The 19842-nt window shown below is 40.4% G+C and overlaps 1 protein-coding gene across 2 annotated transcripts in view; it reads left to right on the forward strand.

Moving 5' to 3' along the window:
* LOC106955129 (arf-GAP with coiled-coil, ANK repeat and PH domain-containing protein 3-like) overlaps positions 1 to 19842 on the forward strand; it is a 62004-nt gene that overhangs the window by 33016 nt on the left and 9146 nt on the right. For both annotated transcript variants that reach the window (XM_015045116.1, XM_015045115.1), the window contains exons 2-18: positions 391 to 448; positions 3904 to 4023; positions 4439 to 4492; positions 7379 to 7437; positions 8429 to 8612; positions 8777 to 8821; positions 8930 to 9025; positions 9857 to 9931; positions 10997 to 11008; positions 15673 to 15785; positions 16281 to 16332; positions 16547 to 16647; positions 17651 to 17762; positions 17872 to 18107; positions 18659 to 18728; positions 18929 to 19023; positions 19464 to 19684. In XM_015045116.1, the coding sequence (XP_014900602.1) occupies positions 391 to 448; positions 3904 to 4023; positions 4439 to 4492; positions 7379 to 7437; positions 8429 to 8612; positions 8777 to 8821; positions 8930 to 9025; positions 9857 to 9931; positions 10997 to 11008; positions 15673 to 15785; positions 16281 to 16332; positions 16547 to 16647; positions 17651 to 17762; positions 17872 to 18107; positions 18659 to 18728; positions 18929 to 19023; positions 19464 to 19684 (1703 nt within the window). The remainder of the gene's footprint in view (positions 1 to 390; positions 449 to 3903; positions 4024 to 4438; positions 4493 to 7378; positions 7438 to 8428; positions 8613 to 8776; positions 8822 to 8929; positions 9026 to 9856; positions 9932 to 10996; positions 11009 to 15672; positions 15786 to 16280; positions 16333 to 16546; positions 16648 to 17650; positions 17763 to 17871; positions 18108 to 18658; positions 18729 to 18928; positions 19024 to 19463; positions 19685 to 19842) is intronic.

The following is a 19842-nucleotide window of genomic DNA, read 5'->3' on the forward strand; positions in this document are numbered from 1 at the left end:
TTAAAGTCCAACATTTAATCTGATTAAGAATCTGTGGAAAGACTTGAAAAGTGATGTTCCTGAATGGATCTCATTGGAAAGAGGGGTGGATACAAATGCCTTCCACACTTTTTAGATTTTTCTGTATCGTTTCCCCTCCACTTCATAATTATCAACTGCATTGTGTTGGTCTTTGACATACAATCCTACAAAAATGAAAAATGGTGTGAATGCTTTTCCAGTAAACTACGAGTAATTGGAACAATATGGAATATTGTGTTTTGCTGCTTATCCGAGAATCCATCCCAAATAATCTATGGATTCCTCTGTCCGTCTCTCAGGTGATCCTTTTGTCAGAAAGAGAGAAAGCAGATCTGATTAACCGAGTGTCTTTGTGTCTTCCCCCTGCAGGGCCGGAATCGATGATGTGGAGACAGACGTGGTGGAAATCGAGGCGAAGCTGGACAAGGTACGGACCAATGAACTGAAAACGTTTCGTCTTGTGTGAGGATGTTTCTGTCTTTCACATCCTACACATGAGCATGATCGCACACAGAACCTTGTACACAGTACAAACACCAAGAACAAACACCAATTAATGGCACAGAGGAAGCTTTATGTTCCGTAGCATAAAGTGCTGCCTGTAATTAAGATAAAAGATGGTTCCCAAAAGCAATGATGCAACAGTTTCTTTTTTTTTTTTGATCAGTAGTGTTTGTTAAATATAAAATAGGGTAGCATTAAAATATAGTTCCCTAGAAACAACGTATTTGTTTGGGATTGTCTTTGAAGTATGACGTTTTGAGAGTGTTTGTATTGCAAACAACAGCCACATTTTTTTTTTTTTTGTTTTAAGCTGTTAGCACAGACCACAAGCATAGGCAAATCAGAACAGATAGTTATTGCACACCAAAATTCAGGTTCATAATCTAACATTTTAAATTAACTACCCCATAAAGAAAATGGAAGCTCTTTGATGGATTATTCCCCCAGCCGACAGGTCAGGACCGCCCGCTGAACTCTGATCCCTGACTAAGCTCCACTGAAAGATGAAAAAAGGTCAGAGTAGAGAGATTGAAGAGGGTTTGAATCAAGGTGATTTGCTTACTTGTTCAGCCAGACCATGTTGCTGTGCTGCTCTGACGGCACCGATGGGCTTTAGTGGATAACGTTTCCAAGATTCAGAAAATCTGATAATTTCTAAGAAAGTGCTTTGCAATGACCAAAAAGGTGATTAAACTGAGGACTTGCATTGGGATATGTATTGGTTTCCTTATCATAAACAACCACAAATCTCTGAAACTGCTGCAGATTGTCTTTAACAAGGCAAAAAAAAAAAAAAAATCTTTGCACTGCCAATTTAAAAGCTCACTCCTCTGCAGAGATTTTGCATTGCTCTGGCTGTTTTGGTCCTCCAAACACATTTACTGTACATCTAATGACCTTGCTTGCAGGCTGGAGGCTTGGCGCACCACACAATTACATCAGATTCACATATATGTCAATGTGTTTACATACACTGTGTGCCACTGCAGGCCTGGAGGGGTCAGCATGTGTCACGCTCCTTCACATTTTCTGCTGCTTCAGAAAAGCTCTCAGCTCTGCACACGTGAATTTAAATGCTGATTTTTTTTGGACAGTGACTTTCTCTACACAAGGGTGCCCTCTTTACATGTCAGAAACACACACACACACACATTCATCCCAGCAGCTCGTTTTAGCAGCAATCACTCACGCAGCCGGCGTGCATGCATTACTGACGGCAGTGCCAGCCTCCCAGAAAACCACACTCGTATAGCTACAACCTTGGGAACTTCTGCTCTAAATGAGATAATTAAAGGTTTACTGCACACCCTCCATGCGTCAACAGACTCTCTCGTACTCAAATGCTCCGATGCTGCTTTATGCACAGCTGCATCAGTGTGCTGCTAATGACAACTTACCACTCTGGAGCTTATCATGTTACCTCTTAAGTGGGGAGGTGTAGTAGTTGCTTCCTCATGTGGTGTTTAAAAGGGAAGCTACCATCGTGCCTGGTTCTTGTTATATGAAACAAGCTTTTTTTAGGCATCAAAAGTGATGCTCCAGCAGTAAATTACATCGATGTTTGCTTTCCATCTTTCTAATTTGTGTTACATTTGTATGAAGCTTGTCTTCTGGCTCTGCTACTTTGGCTTGCTCTTAAGTGTAGTTACTTGCATATTTTTTTTTTTTTTTTTTTTTTTTTTTCATTTTAATTCTCATCCAAAATAATTTTGAATCAATGTTGCATTTTATTAGAGAGAGACAGAAAATTGGAGTGTATGAAACACAAACCGAAAATGATGAACTCTGCTTTGCTTGGAGTTTACCCCGATTCCAGAAACATTTTTTTTTCATGTATTGCTCATCTAAAAACATGCTGAGGTTGGGCAACACATGGCTCAAGCAGGCGCACCATGCACTGAGGCTGCAGCCCTCAAGGCAGTTGTCCCTGGTTCGATTCCCGGCCCAGGACTATTTGCTGCATCTCAACCCTTTTCTCTCTTCCTTTCCATATACAGTTGAATAAATGCCACTGAAACCTTTTTTTTTTCCAGAAAACACACAGTGGCTTTTATTCTAGTTCCATTATCTAAAAATCTATTTGCTCCCATGATGGCGACAGATCATACAGTATGTCCTAAATGCTCAGCTTTCACGAGACTCCACATAATCTGCCTGATATCCTGCAACCATGAGCTCCCTATCACAGAGCACTACAAATCCGTAATTTAAAAATGGAAGAAGAATAGTTGGCCAAGTCAAATAGGACCAGATTGATTTTTTTTGTTTGTTTGTTTGTTTGTTTTTTTGTTTTTTTGCTGACATGCAAAATGTTTTAGTAGCACAGAGTGGTGACAGCATCATGCTTCCACTTTTCTTTAGCATTGACAGTGAAGCTGGTGATGGAGAGTCCTGTAAGAAAAACGTCTACAGGCTGCAAAAGACTAATATGAGGTTCACCTTCCAGCAGCCCAAAGCACACAGTCAGGGCTTCTCTGAAATAGCTTAGCTCGAAGTGTATTTATGGGTTTTGTCATGGCCCAGTCAAAGTTTAGACTTCAATCCAGTTGAGAATCTGTAGAGACTTAAAAATTGATCTGAGTCTTTCCCACCGATCTGACTGAGCTGAAGCTAATTTGCAGAAAAGAAAAAAACCAAACATGTCATTCTCTGACTTGTAGCTGTAGTAAAATGTAGTTCTGTAGTATTTTTGAATAGGACACTTTTCAGATTTTTTGTTTGTAAAAAAAAAAAAAAAGTCATGTATCAGTTTCTTTCTTGTTCTTTATTTTTTGGTCTGTCGCAAAACTGTGAATGTAAAGTAGCAAAATGTGAAATGCTGGTAGCTGTAATATGACTTTTAAAGACTAATATAAAACAAACTACAAAAGCCTTGTTGGAAACAACAACAAAAAGAAAGAACAATTGATGATCTCGGCATTAGAGTAAAAAAAATAAAGATAAAACATCATGCCCTCGCTGCTTCCTTTGATCAGTATGCCACAAGCTGCATATTGAAAGTCACCAATAAGAATATAAAAACGCATATTTGTTTTATCTTAATTATCGTTTAGAGATTTGTGACTTATGATGCAAGTGTTGATGCTTTGTCATGTCATTTTTGTCTTCTGATCATTTCATCTTTTTTGATCTGTTTAATTCTTGCTTTTATTTAAATATTCTCATTATAATTCCGCCAGTCTTTAGCAGCTCGCAAGCAAAGAGAGCAGTTCTTCTTTCATGTGAGCATCCTCTCATGTGATGAGTGATTCTTCCAGGCCTCGTCTGATTTGCATCATCGCCGTGGCTATTATTACCCTCAGAGCACATTGTTTAAAACATGTGACCGATTAAACGGGCTGCTGTACTGATGCTTTCCTTTTTCTTTCATCATGTTAGCTGGTGAAGCTGTGCAGCGGGATGATCGAGGCCGGCCGGGTCTACGTCAGCGCCAATAAACTCTTTGTGAATGGCATCAGAGATCTGTCCCATCAGTGCAAGAAGGAGGAGATGATATCAGTGAGTACAAGCTGACAAAAAAAATTTAAAAATCTGAGCGTGTTCCCCATCGGACGAGCAGCCATCTATCGCTGGATGTGCATTCCTGAGATTCCCCAACATTATAAATGATTGTAAGGTTGGATAAACAGTTTTGTCCAGACTTGGACGTATCCAGCCGTTCTGGTGATGAAAGAGGTGACCACAGACGGACCCGAATTTTTACGCAAAGCCTGTTGCTTTTTTATTAAAACATTCAGGCTGCTTCTCATGTCAGTGTAAGTGTCCCTTAGGGAGATTAAAAAAAAAAAAAAAACTCGAATCACTGAGTCTTAGCGCCAACTTGTCCAAAGAGCAGATCCTAAAATCTGTCGTGAAAACGGCGTTTGCACAGAAAAGGGAGTATAATCACATTTGTGTGTTGGCAATATTGCAGGAATGCCTTGAAAAGTGTGGAGAAAGCCTCCAGGAGATTGTCAACTATCAAACGGTAAGACAGTTTTACACACACACACACCCACACACACACACGTACACACACAGAAACCCCACACTGTTGTTGCCACAGGCGAGAGGGGGAGGAGAGGTGCCCCCACATGCCCGAATCTTTCCAACATCTTTCTGTAATCCGGCTCCCCTTTAGGGCTCAACACACAGGCATCACACACAATCAAACTTCCCACTTCTTTATAGTTTGTTGGGTCTTGTGTTCATGTTTAACAGAAATCACAGTTTTACTGGCATGACACCAGAGCAGTTCTTCTTTATGACTAAGTGTAATTGGAATCTGATGAGATGAATCAGACCTTGATGTTATGACATTTCAGAAACTCATGTTGGGATCTCAACAGGAACATAAACATGGCTTGCTGCTTCCTTCTTCTTTTAAGCTTGTAAAGACAAAAAAAGCTCACAGTATGGTGGGTCTGATTGTCTTGCGGTGTCAGAGACCAATCTCCTCTTAAGAAAAAAAAAAAAAAACATTTCCCTTATTGTGCAATCAGGAAATCGTTGATGACCAGAAAGCACCAAAAACTCTTTTTGGAGGAATTAGCCAATGTAAATACTGTGACCTTCTACAAAGTCACTAGATAATTACAAAGTAACTGGGAAATTACTTTAAAAAGTTCCTTTAATCATTTCGGTATTAGGATGTTTAAAGTTGCTTCCTGAGGACGTTGGTGCTCTCTCGTTAGTCTTTGTACGACATTATTTGCTAAACAAAGCAGAGGAAAGTTATTTGCATGTATTTGAAGGTTAAAATAATGACACAGCTCAACAGTCGCACAGTTTTACGAGCGAGAAGGTCCTGGGTTCAAACTCCTGCTGGGAGTCTTTCCTGCATAGAGTTTGCATGTTCAATCCACCCATGCATGCGTAGGTAAGCAGCGCTGGTTGGGACTAAAACGTTAAGTGAAGATTGACCTCTAGAAGCCGTGTTGGTACATTCCACCTCTGCCTTGTTGCATGTTCGTGTTGCTGCACTGGAGGCTCTTGTGCTTTTGCTAGACCAGAAACCACAAAACACAGCCCCATCCTTCCCCTCTTCAAACTCCAGTATGGCTCTTCGACCTCACACAAAACTATGCCTCTCTAAATCTGAATGACATTCCAGTCTGGTTGTATCACTTCGTATTTAATCTGTCATTTCCCTTTGTGGTTTCAGTTTTGAGTGGAATTCCCACTTAAAACTCTTGGTTTTGCATGGCACACGAGGGAATAAAGAGCAGATCAAACGGCTGCTCTTTGCTGCATGCTGGTTAAATCAGTAAGAGGGCTTTTCACAAGAGCAATTTCTTACTAAGAGAATACCTTCCAGCTGTGTTCGGAGGGCAGTAAATCACATGCGCAACGTGAAGTACAAAATAAACTGTTGATCCCTTCTTATTTCTCAGTAATTTGTCTCTGTTCCTGTAATCTTTATTCATATCTCTTCTTCTCTGGTTTTTTAAGCATCTTTGACCTTTTCCGATCAAACCGTTGAACTGATCAGGCTGATGAGATCTTCTGTGTTTTTTTTATTTTTATCATAAGTCCAGTTTAACCATCTTTTATGCATTCTGCTGTTCAGGTGTGCACTGTGCTGCCCGGCTGCAGTCTCACGGACCGCTTTCAGAAAACACTGATTTTCTATAGATGGTGTTAGTTTTTAATTGATCCTCTTTCCCCTTAACGACTTTCTCACATTCCTCTTCAGTAAATGTGTCCCAGTCCTCCAGTCTAACACCTCTTCTTCTTCATTAATGGAGTCATGGCAGAGTGAGACTGACGGACAGAGAGACAATAAATCTGTCCTTTGGCTGCTTTTCACTGTTTGTCTCTTTGTACATCTTGCTCCACAAATGTTTAGAAATCCAAAGCCAGGATTGAACAGATGAAGAGACAGGCCATGGTGTTTAAATTTTAGATCGCAGACCTTTTTCCGTAGATCTACATCGTAATCATCATGCTCTCTTGTAAATTGGAGCTGCCCCACCCCCAATTAGCTTCACTGAGTTTCCTTAACACTACAAAGATGTTTACTCTGTTTTGAACTTTTTCATATTGTTGTCATCCCAATATTTGTTTGTTTTTTTTCCACATTTCTCCTAGCTGGAAAATGTTACACATTGATCAATATGTAGGAAGTAACTGCGGATTGGCAGAAGTTGACTTTGGAGGGAAAGTCTGCTTTTTTTTATATTTCCACAAAGAGCTAAAGAGCCCCTGTTTGGAAATGCATGACCTCTCACATCCAGAAACCCGTTTATGTTGGACGACCTGATTCCCTGATGTCACCGGGTAGCTGCGGGGTCATTATGTGGATGGAGGCTTACACATAAACTAAGCCTGTAATCTGCAATGCATATGTCCAGGGTAAATAATGGTTCTCTCCATAGGGTTTAATCCCATCCCAAAAGAATTGATTGTTTATTGCTGTGTGTGATTGTGATGCAATCACAATTTCAGTCAAACCTTGTTCCTAATACGACCATATTGTTTGTCCACCATCACCCGCTGGGTGCTTTATTGCACATGAAACAAATAGCAATGGAGGGAAAATAGTTTTGTTTTTGTCAAGATGGAAAGAAAACAAAAGGGAAAAAAAGAAAACGCGGTGGGAGGAGAAATGGAAATCCTAAGGTTAACAGGAAGGGAAATGTGAGGCCGAAAATCTGTTGATGCAGCAACTGAGTCTGTGCACGTGTGTCCTGCCTCTCCTTCCTCCTCATCCTCACACCCGTGGCATCTTCTGCTCTAAAAGGGTTTCTAGTGCCATCTTGTGGCAAACACCTAGCCACTACAAATTCATGTGCCGTAATCACCAATCTCTACGTAAAGTGAGATATTTACCTGCTGCTGTAATGTGACTCGTTGTGTTTGTGTCTGCGTACAGATTTTGTTTGACCAGGCTCAGAGGTCGATCAAACAGCAGCTTCATACCTTCATTAAGGAGTGAGTAACCCAGCTGTCTCCTTGTGGAGACTCTTTGTTTGAGATCGTTTGAAAATTTCTCACATTTTAACACATTAAAGCCACAAACGTTACACATTTTCCTTGGGATTTTATGTAACATAGCAAGACAAAGAAGTGTCTAATTAGAAAAAAAATAAAAGTTTTTTTAAATTGTATCATGTATTTATTTTTGGTCATTTTAACTTTTCCGTACACACATTTAAAAAAAAAAAACCAAAAAACAAAAGGGGAAAAAAGACAAAACTAATACAGAAATAGATGAACGATATTTAAATTCCTGTCAATGGCGAGAACACGAAATGCAGATTGGATTCCACTACCTCCACGTTTTTATACATACATTTTCAATTCCTCTCTACAATTAGTCCACACATGAATCCTTCTAACTGAAGTACATCTGTTGTACATATTTGTCGTGACCTTTTTCTCTTAAATCTTAGTTTTTCTTTATTTTCAAACCACATCTGCATACGCCTTGCAAGGAGTTTATTGTAATCTTTGTACATAATCAGTGCTGTTCTGAGCTCTACTAAATCATAACATTTTAAAGTATGCAGCCCATGACTCCCAGTTGATTTTATTTGTAAATTCTGAAAACTATACATCATATTTTATTCACTTTACACTGTTAGTAAAGTGCCTCCTGTTTATAATTACGACATGGCAAAGAAAAAAAAAATGGTATTTGCACAAAACATCTGCCAGGTTGTCTGTCTGATAAACACAGTAGAAACCTTACAGCCAGAATAATCAGCTACTCTGCTGTGCATCAAAATAAACATTTTGCACATCAAGCCTTTTTTTTTCTTTATCAATAAAAAATCTTGACTTAATATCTGTACTCTGCACCTGTAAGTGCTTGTCAATCAAAGTCAAATTCCTCATTTGTGCAAACGAACTTGGTCAACAAAGCTATAGTGTCTACAGTTTTAAAGTTGCACTTGGGATGTTTGTGCTGCGTCTGCCTCAGGGACATCCGTAAGTTCAAGGACACCAAGAAGCAGTTTGACCGCGTGCGCGAGGACATGGAGCTGGCTCAGGTGAAGAACGCTCAAGCACCGAGGAACAAGGTGCACGAAGCGGAGGAGGCCACGCAGGCGCTCATCCTCAGCCGCAAAGCCTTCAGGCACCTCGCCCTGGACTATGTGCTGCAGGTGAGACGCTGCAGGTTATGTTTTCAGTATTGTCCAGTAGGGGGCACTCACACACCACGGCTGCTGAGGCTTGTGTGTCTGGCCCAACAAATCAGATCAGATCACCTGTGTTGTTCTCAGATTAGGATCTAAATCTGCTTTTTGTTGCTGCTGTTTTGGTGCAGATTAATGTCCTTCAAGCTAAGAAGAAGTTCGAAATCCTTGATGCAGTAAGTAACTCACACTCTGAGACATTTGCACATGATCAGCGTGTGTCCTTTCTATGGTTTTGAACATCACTTTGTGACTGTTTTGTTTTCTTCCCATGCTTCCTTAAGATGCTGTCCTTCATGCGAGCCCAGTATACTTTGTTCAAGCAAGGCTTCAACATTTTAGATGAGATTGACCCCTACATGAAAAAGTTGGCTGCACAGGTATACAGTAGTCTTATTCACAACTTTCAATGTATTCTGTTGGAACTGTGGTCCAAAGCAGAGCAGTGACTTATTGTGAAGTAGGGAGAAAAGTTATGTGATTTTTTATTTTTTTTTTATTATTTACAAGTAAAAATATGGACAAATATGGACAACTTTGCCTTGTTCTTCCACCTCCAGACTCATGCTTTGCCATGAACATCTTCATGGCAAAGCATGTGGGTGGCATCATGCTTTCTTCTGAGAAATATAGACAAGTTTTGTGTTGGTTTTATACAAACTTCCCCAAATTTCCACATGGTAATTCAGTTACTGTGTGGAAATCTTAAAAAAAAAAAAAAAACATGATTTTTTTTTAAGTTTTAAAAAAAAAGTAAAAAAAGTGGGTTTTTTTTTTTTTTTTTAAATTTGGATTAGAAAGCTGGTGAGTTGATGGGAATCTGAATGCAGCTAAACATCAAGATTCAGTCTGTCCAGCAGGACAACAATCACAAACATACAGCCAGATCTGCAGAGGAATCACATGGACAAATATCTATACACATGTATGCATGGCCTAGTCAAAGTCCTGATCTAATTAAAACTTAAGTGAACTACCACACTTTTCGCATGTGTTTATTGCTGAACGTGTCGAAAACCCATCACACTTCTCCTCCCCATTTACAGTTGCGTACTAATTGTGTTTGTTCGTCACTTGGAGTCCAAATAAAGCATAGCTGCCTTTGTTTTGGTAAATCTTTGGTTAAACTAATACTTAGTATCTATAGATAAAAGTGGCAAATTTAAAAAAATAATAATAATCCGTCTGACGGCTTCTGCTTTATGTTTCAGTTGGACCAGCTGGTGATCGACTCTGCCATGGAGAAGAGGGAGCTGGAGCACAAACACGCTCTCATCCAGCAGAGGGTGAGAAAACAACACCGCTCTCGTTTTCTAGCTCATGCCCTGACATCTTTTTAGCATCACATTTTTTTTCTCCTCCAAACATCTGAAGTGAAACAGAAACATCTCCAGCAATTTTATTTTATTTATTTATTTATTTTTTTTGCATATTCTCAGTTAGCAATCTGGGGGCTTAGATTTGTTGCTTTACCAGCGGTTTCACTCGCAAAGTTAGTTCTTTGTTGGTTTTATCTGATGGTTTTTTTTAAAAAAAACTTTCCTTATTCTTTCTAAGCTTGTCGGTCAGCGATGCATACAAGTTTTCAAAGCAAACTTGAATAGATAACAAAAGACTTATCTTCAATTGGCATGAAAGTTTTTGTTTAGCCTTCCAGAGAAGCTCACGTGTGTGTTTTTTTTTTATCATCTATTATGTGTTTTCTTTCTGATTTCAGTGAACCATTGAAAGGAATGCAGGATATTTTTTTTACCTTCGAAGTTCAAAGTAAAAGATCGCATTTGAAAAGAAAATCAAACATTTCTGTTCTAAAAATCTCTCGAGTGAGTGAAAAGTAGTTCCTTTAGCCCGGTTCGGCTCCCGCTCCATATTCAACATTCACATTCATGCACAGATGCACAAAAAAAAAAAAAAAAACATCCATCTGTTAGGGAAGGCGATTCCAACTACATGCCTGTTTTTCCGCCTGACTTGGCCCTTCCCGGTGATCGATGTAGTTGCCCAGTGAAGGCATCCTGCCAGACTTGACAAACAGCCTCGTGCCCTGCTGGCCTTTCACCAACCTCTTCTCTTAAATCTGACTCACTTTAACTCTCTATGCATACTTTTCACTTGATGAAATATGCAAAAAAAAAAAAAAAAAAAAAACCCATCAAGGAATTTTTTTTTTTAAACTGTTTCCTGGATAGACAATAAAAAATGTCAGAGAGCAGTCTGAAAACCTGTGATAAACTGTATATTACATTTAATGCATTCAGTTTAAAGCACTAATATTTTATTAATCTTATTCTCTGTTTTTTTGTTTGTTTTTTTCTCCATGCTAACGTGCGGCCTTGTTCTTCCACCTCCAGACTCTAATGCAGGTGAGTTTGTAACCTTACCAAAAATAAAGGTCCAATTAGAAACTTTTATATCTAATAAAAGCGTTCTGGTTCGGCCTCAACAGTGAGGACGTCTACTCTAACCGGTTTGAGGATAATATCTGTAAATCTAGATGAAAATGGAAGTGTCCAGCATCTTTTAGCCCTTATTTTGTTCCAGCTTGTCTCAGTTGATTATTTTGAAGTGAAGCATTTTGGTGCTTCCAGATAGCATTGTCCCTCACCAAGGGGCAGGATGATCTGGGCTGTGCTCTGGTTTGAGATGCCGTCCTCAGTTAAGCTACAGGTTTGGTAATTATGGTGCCAGAAAGGTCGATTTGTTGCCAGCGATTGTGGAGATGTGAGCCCACGCGATGCCAGCCTGCCTCCGCTCCCTCCTTCATCCGCTGCCAGCTCCGGCCAAAGTCAACAGATGGCATCATGAGGCGCAGCAGGGCGCTGAATGTGAGGCCGAGTGGTACAGACAGAAGACAAGCAGATAAAGGGAGATTAGGGCTCGACGCCAGCTGAGTGTGATGGAGAACGAAGCTGTGAGGAAGAGGGCGTCTCCGGTTAGCGCCTCCCCGCTAAAGTGGCTGCTTCTGTAAAGGCCTCGTATTGTCTGTCGAAGGGAAGTGCGAGCCAAACGGCATTAACGTAAAAATGTTTTTGCACAACAGATGTTTTGACAGATCGCCTCCCCTTTTGTCACACTTTTCCTTCAATAATATGCAAATGCGCTGCAGCCTGAGGCACAGTCATGAAGCAGCGGATTTTTTTGAATTATAGATGCTGACGTTCTTTATTAATAGGTCTCTAAGTTACTTCAGATCAGACGAAAAAAAAAAGATTCATTGGGGAGTAAAGTTAAATGTGAATGTTTGTTCACCCTCTGGAAAATGGAGAAAATATGAAAGTTTCTTGTGGTATTTTCCAAGACTGGAGGAGGATAGAAAAAATAAACTAGATTTGTTTTCTTCCTTCCTTTTCACTTCCCTCCTTCAGGATCATTTTTACTTTCCTCTCTTATATCCTTCCCTCCTTTCCCAGTTCCCTTCCTTTCTTTTTTCCCTCTTTCCTTCTTTGCTCCCTGACTGCCTTCCTTCCTACCTTCCTTCTTTCTTTTTTCCCTGCAGAAAATACATTTCTGTTTGCACGGTTGAAATCTGTCAAACTCTGTGTTCTCAGGGTTTTTTTTATAAGTCTTGTCTCTCTCTATAGATACTCAGATACTCTTTCAGTTTAATGCCCAGTTTCTATGTGAGCAGGACTTTATTGTGTCTCTCAAGGGAACCGATTCTTCACCCTTCCTCCTCCCCCATTTTTTTTTTTTTACCAGTAGAAGATTCTGGATCAGAGAAATGTTAACTGAAATAAACACAAAAGATTAAAAAGTCATTCACGCGCCGAAGAGTAAAAGTCTTCTGGACGAAGTTTGTGGCAGTTTAAGCTCGAATCTGAAGCTGCATGTGAATCTAGTAGTTTTATTCTGAATCCTGACGCAGCAGAGAATCGCTTTGAAATGCAGCCTTTTTGCTTACAGGTATTTCAACTCATGGAGGCATTTAATTGGACGGTTGTGTCACATTGCTAATGTCCTTTAGTGTTACTGTGATTGTGACACAGTAACACTGTGATTCTTCTGCTGCAGCAGCTTTTACATAACACCTCAGAAAACAGCAGAAGGTGCTTATTAGTGTGGTGCGCTTTAATTAAGTTGTAATGACTGGCATGGATGTCAGTGAATAAGAACAGCTTCTTATTCGCCGTCACTCAGACACACCTGTTAACTGCAGCGCATGCAAAAACACAAAATCTTGCCAAGTATTCTTGGTCCAGCTTCTTGTGCGAATACGTCGGTGCACTTGAAATACGACAAAACTAGTTCACAAGTAACCTTTCGGCAAGATGAGGGAGTTTGTTTTAAATCAACAATTCTTTAATATTGATGGATTAAAAAGTGCTGGTTACACATCTGCCAGTAGAACATATTTTTCCCATAAGTTAAAGAATAGTTAAACAATCTCCTATGTCATGCTGAAAAGTTATTTGTGAATTAGTTTTGTCTTATTTCAAGTGTACTGAGATATTTACACGTGCACCTTTCAGACTGGATAAAAAGTGTTTATGATTTTGGACTTGAAACTCGACCAAAATCAAAATATCATGTGTTTTTGCTGAGTATCTAAGTACCAAAATTAAAGTAGACTCTATCAAAGCTCCTATGGGGACGCATTCAATATGCACAACTCGGCCTCGGTGTTGTTAAACTGGCTGGATTCTGCAAACTAAATGGGTTTCGCTCTGTAGGGCCCCTGGTTCTGCAGCCTCTTTCCCTCCAGGCACTTTACGCTCCAGATTCTTGCAGGGCCTCGGCTGATTTAAGGTGGGAAGAGGGGGTCTCGTCCTGGTGCTTGGGGAGCAATAATATCAGCTTGATTTAACAGCAACAGTTTTCAGAGCTGCAGACAGATGGAAAGCCGACTCCCCTCAGCGCACACCGGGCCTGGGGATTGTTGCGAGGGTTAGAGGGGAGCTTTAAATTGTGCTGCGGGGCGGAGAGGAGAAACGGGACACGCAGCAGAGAACACCACGCTTCCCCCTCCTTTTTACCCGCTGCAGTAAAATGACACGTTTGATCTCTCTCTGGACGGGGTCAGCGGGGCACGAGTGTGGCAGCTGTATGGTAATGAGCTCCCGCTCCGCAGCCACGCGGCGAAGGCTGCTAGTCTGCTGGCAGGTGGCGCAGTGTGAAGGAACGGCACGAGCGTGCTGCTGTCGCCTGACAGACTTTCATCTGGACTTGTGTGGGCTGGCACGCCTGACCGCTGCGTCCTTCAGGATACACACAGACGTTTGTCGCTCTGCTTATATTAGGTGACTTTGTTGCTGCTCATAATGTTGTTAGATGTCAGTTTGGCGAAAATGAAGATATTTGGCAGGCTGGACTTTTTGCTGGTGAGGATCATTTCTGATTCTTTGTTTTCGCTTGTTGCACTTTCGTTGCTCTGCATGACGATGCACCTGAGGTTTTCCAGTCATGCTCGGCTGAGAATTTAGTATTTAAACTAATTTTTCTGTCATGTTTTTGCACGTCCCTCTGATTGTGAATGGGAAACAGAGGAAAGTGTATGTTTTGATGGTGGTTTTATGTAGATATAAAACCTTCGGTTGCTTTTCTCTGCGGTTGCCTTTCGGTATGTGCCGTGCTTTTCCAAAAATGTTGGTACCTTTTGAACTTTTTCAAATTTCAGGACTGTAGAACCACAAACCTCAGGAAAATAATCCATGGTTTTCTAAACGTTCTAAACTTATTCAGCATCTTTGAGTCATTGCTTTGTAGAACCAGCTTCTGTTGCAAGTGTTTTGGGGTATTTCTCCAGCAGCCTGACACGTGAAGAAGTTTTTTTGGCCATTCATTTTCTTAATTCCTGCAAATATACTGCATCTGGCCATATTGGATGAAAAGTGTTTAAGACCTGCAGTTTTCATGTATTTGCCACAGATTCACATTTAGATTTAGGTCTGGACTTTGACTAGGCCTTTCTATCATCTGAAAATGATTTGATCTAAGCCATTAGGAAGGCGAACCATCCCTTCTTATAACAGAGTTCTCTTTCTTTCTTCTATTTGGCAGAATAAAAACATCCTCACAGCATAATGCTGCCACCACTACCTCAGACAGTGAGGATGGTGCATTCAGGGTGGTGTGCAGTGTTGGTGTTCTGCTGTACATTGTGTTTTACCTGAAAGCTTCTTCTGAGATTAAATCACAGACATTAATTTTTTAGTAATCAAGTGACTTCTGAAGGCCTTTGGTTGTGCTGCATTATATTATGAAGACAGGATTCCAAGACATGCTACAGTTATTTTGGAAGCCATGTATTGTATCATTTTTCATTCGATTAGCAATTATGTACTGTTCTATCATATAAAATCCCCCAAAAAGCATGCACTGTAGGTCGTTGTGGTAGCAGGACAAATGTGGAAAATATCTAGGAGTGCGAATACTTTTGCAAGACACTACACTCATTGCCCTTGAGAATTGTACACAGCCTATTATACTACCAAATGCCTCAACAAAACGACAAATATTACATTGCCTTCCCCATTTGAGCCTTGATTTTTGGTGCTGATTAAAATCAATCAACTGGAGTTGATACTTTTGTGGACACTTTTGTGTATGCGTGTGTTTCTGTGTGTGTGTGCCCAACCTGCCATATGCTCAGTGTTGCCTTACCGGTGAACAGAAGCTGTCTAACCGGAGTGAAACATAATCACAGTCAATGTAAAATGATAGCATGTTTTTTATTTATTTTTATTTTTTTTAACCACACTCAGCAACTGTCATCTGTTTCTCAGACCTTTGTAAAGACACATAAAAGTTTTTAGCAGAGCTCCAGATGTGATCCTTGCCATGCCGCCGCTATCTGCTGTAATTTGATTCAGACAGGCTGCACAACAATATCACCACTGTATGCAGTAGTGTGAATCTGAGAGTTTAAACCTGCAGTTTTCCACGGTTTAAACATCCTGGCTGAGAAAGTGACTCACTGACCTCATGAGAGACTTTGTTTTACTACTGATCACCAATCTAATTGAAGCTCGATGGGGAAAGGAAAAAAAAGTCAGACCTCAACATTTTTTTCCGCATGTTCCATCTGCAGGATTTTTCCTACGATGATCCCAAGCTTGAATTCAATGTGGACGCACCCAATGGGGTCGTCATGGAGGGCTATCTGTTCAAGAGAGCCAGCAATGCTTTCAAGACTTGGAACAGGTGAGGAACCAAACAACACAATACGACACTTGTGAATATCTGCAGTCATGGCTCTATAATAGTTTGGAAAATAATATTTTTAGACTTTAATCACTTTAAGATTGTCTGAATGTTGGGTCCTTCCTTGGTTCCTGCCTTCCTTTCCTCCTATGTTCTTTTAGTTTTCCCTTCTGTGTCCATTAATTTTTGTGCGTCCTTTCTTCACTTTGTCTTTCTATCATTTCGTTCCTTCATTACATGGCAAATTTCTCTCTGTGTTCTTTCTTATTTGTGTGCTTTCTACCTAGTGGACTTCCATCATTATGTTCTTCTTTTGTTTCATTTCTGTCTTTTCTTTGATGTTTACTTTTTGCTTCTGTCCTTTCTTTCTTTGACTTTTAAATGTTCAATTTTCACTGTGAAATGATATATATAAAAAACTGATAACTTTGAAAATCTACTTCTTTTTTTTTATTTAAGTGGAAAATCACATTTGTTGCATTTTACTTCCATCAGGCGGTGGTTTTCAATCCAAAACAGCCAGCTGGTCTACCAAAAAAAACTCAAGGTAAAAGTAGCTTTTTTGCTCTTGATCTAGTTTCATTTTTTTTTTTTTAAATAATATTTCCCTTGCACAACAAAACCAATAGTTTGCTTCCAGAAATTCATTTTTATTAGTCATTTGGCAAGGAATGAAGGATCCCATCACCGACTTGCTTGAGAAGTCGAACCCGCTCTCTGCCGTCTGTGGTTTCTGTGATACTCTTTTCCTCCGCCAACAGGATTCTCTGACGGTGGTGGTTGAGGATCTGAGGCTGTGCTCAGTCAAACCATGTGAAGATAATGAGAGGAGATTCTGCTTTGAGGTGGTTTCGCCCACAAAGTAAGTGTGTTGGTGTGTGTCAAACAAAAGCAGTTCTCTGTGGTATAAACACAGCTGGTGCTGCTTTGGTTCCCTTTCTGCTCTTAATTAGCTTTCCATTAAGATTAAGCTAATTAACTTTGATGCTAATGCGCACAAGGACCCAAAACAATATGCTTTCCAGTCATTACATAAAAAGGAAATGTAATGTGGGAGAAGCAACAGCGTAATAAGAAGTTTTAGAAGCGAACCAAGAACAAATCGGTGGGACTTGTCGTTTGCTTTTCGTACGGCACTATGTGTCTCACAATTTGTCTCATTTAGTGAGATAATTAAGCAGTTTATTCCTGTAGCTTCTGCTACAGATCAAAAACACGGTGGCCATTTTGGATTTTGAGGCTGTGGTTTATGAAAAACTTGGGATTCTAACTTTAAGGTGTCCTCTACGTTATTCTAAGCTAAAAGTTGAACAAACATCTGAGTGAAACTATACAGAGTTAATCCTTCATCAGTCCATGTCCTTCAACATGCCGTGCCAAACGGATATTCATATAATTATTCGGTTACACTTTATGTGCAGACTTACATGACTCTGTCATTAACACCTGTCACGAATAAAGTGTTTATGACAGTTGTCATTAAGTGTCATTTGGTAAATAATGACAGAAGTTGAAACTTTAAATACAACTTTGCATTAAATCTTGCAGCCTTATACGCAGCCCGTCAAAGTATTACCGTTTAGTTCTTTTTACTTTCTTTTTTTTTATTGGCTTCATGAGAAACAAAACAAATTGCCTTCTCAATGAGGTGATCCTTAAAAATAGTTTTAATTAGGTGATATTTGGGGCCAAAATATCAACCACTGTGAGTCAAGCATAAACTATTTACTAATTTTTTTTTTTTTTTTTTCATATTTCTTTACTACAGAGGTAATTGTCTCATAGCAGGCTGTGACATGATTTAAATGGGCTATTACTATTTACACCAATCAAATGACGCGTGTTTTATGATTTGGCGTTTGCAGGAGCTGCATGATGCAAGCAGAGTCTGAGAAGCTGCGGCAAGCTTGGATCCAGGCGGTCCAGGCAAGCATCGCTTCTGCATACAAAGACATCGGCGACAACTATTACATTGAGGTACAGCCTGGAATCAGAGAGCAACCAAATACAAAAAAAAAAAAAATCTGTTTATTTCAAATCGTTTCTGGAATGTAAGCAAATCTGAACATCTGCCTCGTTCTGCAAGCGTTTGGACCGGACGGCTTCACCGTCCACCAGCAGCATCGACTCTGCCAGCGACTCTGCCCGGGACAGGGGGGAGAGGGCGGACAAGGCGTGCCGGGGCGGCGGAGACAGTCTCCTGCAGCGGGTGCAGAGCCTGCCGGGCAACGAGCTGTGCAGCGACTGTGGCCAGGCGGCTCCGTGCTGGGCCTCCATCAACCTGGGCGTGCTGCTTTGCATTGAGTGCTCGGGGATCCACAGGTATTTGCATGTTTGAGGAATCTTACATTTGCATGTCGACATATTCTAAAACCAGCTTTTCCAGTTTGCCGTTGCTTTTCCGAATTCTTCCTCAAACATTAAACTGTTTGAGGAAAATATTTTTAGATCACATGATGGGAAGACAAATCTTTACAGATATCCTGTGTTGTTTTAGTCTGCTTTATTTTACCCTCCATAAAAAATAAAAATGCTTAAGTGTCATAACTTAGCACTTTAATTTACCAACATTTCACTTGTTAAAGCACAGCGGCGTTATGGTACTTAATCGAATATATTTTATTAAAGATAATGAACTAGGGCACACTGTTGCAATCTACAGTTTTCAGGAGCAGTAACTGCGTTTCAAAAAACTTTCATCCGTGTTAAATATAAAAACTGAGATTTTCACAAAGATTCTCTCAGAGTGTGTTCAATCTCTAAAGGACTTTGACATATGCCGATAAATAAATAAATAATGGGATAAGTTAAGAATATAGAAAGAAAAACTTTATTCGTTTTTATTCCATCTCTTTCCCTTTTTCTGTTTTCAGGAGTTTAGGCGTCCATTTCTCTAAAGTGCGCTCGCTGACGTTGGACTCGTGGGAGCCAGAATTACTCAAGGTGCATCTCTCTCACCAGTTTCCCCGCAGCCCGTTCTGCATGTGCAGCATTCTTTCTTCCCAGTGGTGTTGCAATATTAATTGGCCCCAGCAGATTGCCACACTGCTACATTTTTAATTACTCCTTTTAAACTTACTTCCTGTCTGGTTTTCAACTTTGCCCCCCTCCACCCCCCCATGTTTTTCTCTCTTTGCATGCAGCTCATGTGTGAGTTGGGAAACACTGTGATCAACAACATTTATGAGGGAGCCTGCGAGGAACTGGGAGTTAAAAAACCAGGACCGTCTAGCTCCAGGTAAAGCCAGCTCCAGCGAGGAAGTTTGACTGGAAAATTAGAATGAACACTTATTTTGTTGATGCATATTTTTTGGTCACGATTTTCTGACCTGATACAGATGGTCGTGGAAGACCAAGGAGGTTCCCGTACCGTACTCCAGTTCAAAAAATCATTAAAATCTGTGCTGTGTATTGGTAATAATACAACTAGTGGTTCAGATTTCAGTATTTTCAGCTCTTTGTCCTGCTTGTCTGATTGTCTCCGGTTGCAAATATCTGACCGTAGAGCACTAAAAGTCCACAAAACTTTTTTTTTTTTTCTGTTTATTTTCATACACTTAAAATAATAGCAACGTGTCACTGTGCGTCAAAGGAAGACGTAAAGATGACATGTTGATATAAAATAAATCTGAAAGTTTTACTGTGAGCCCGAGATGATACTTACTCGTCTCCCTCTAGGCAGGAGAAAGAGGCCTGGATCAAGTTTAAATATGTTGAGAAACGCTTCCTGAAAAAGCTGAGTGGGAGTGAGGCGCTGGTGGAGGGAGAGAGGAAGTCCCGCCCCTGGATGGTGAAGAAATGCCAGCGACACAGCAGCTCTGTGCGGGCCCCCAACAAGGCCCGCAGGAAGTACCACCGCTACGAGCCTGGCAGCGCCTCACCCGCCAACCTCACAGCAGGTCGGTGAAGAGGTTCAAATATCCGTCATCATCACAAGCATAAAAAGCAAAACCCTATCCATTTTTCAACTGTTTTTTTTTTTTTTTTTTTTTTTTCTCCGCCCGCCCCACCAAAATTTGAACGGGCCTTCCTTCTTTCCCCCCCTGCTGTGGGCTCC

This window comes from Poecilia latipinna, unplaced genomic scaffold (assembly GCF_001443285.1).
Source record: "Poecilia latipinna isolate Pla-1442-1.1 unplaced genomic scaffold, P_latipinna-1.0 Scaffold708, whole genome shotgun sequence".
In the NCBI taxonomy this organism is placed as follows: domain Eukaryota; kingdom Metazoa; phylum Chordata; class Actinopteri; order Cyprinodontiformes; family Poeciliidae; genus Poecilia; species Poecilia latipinna.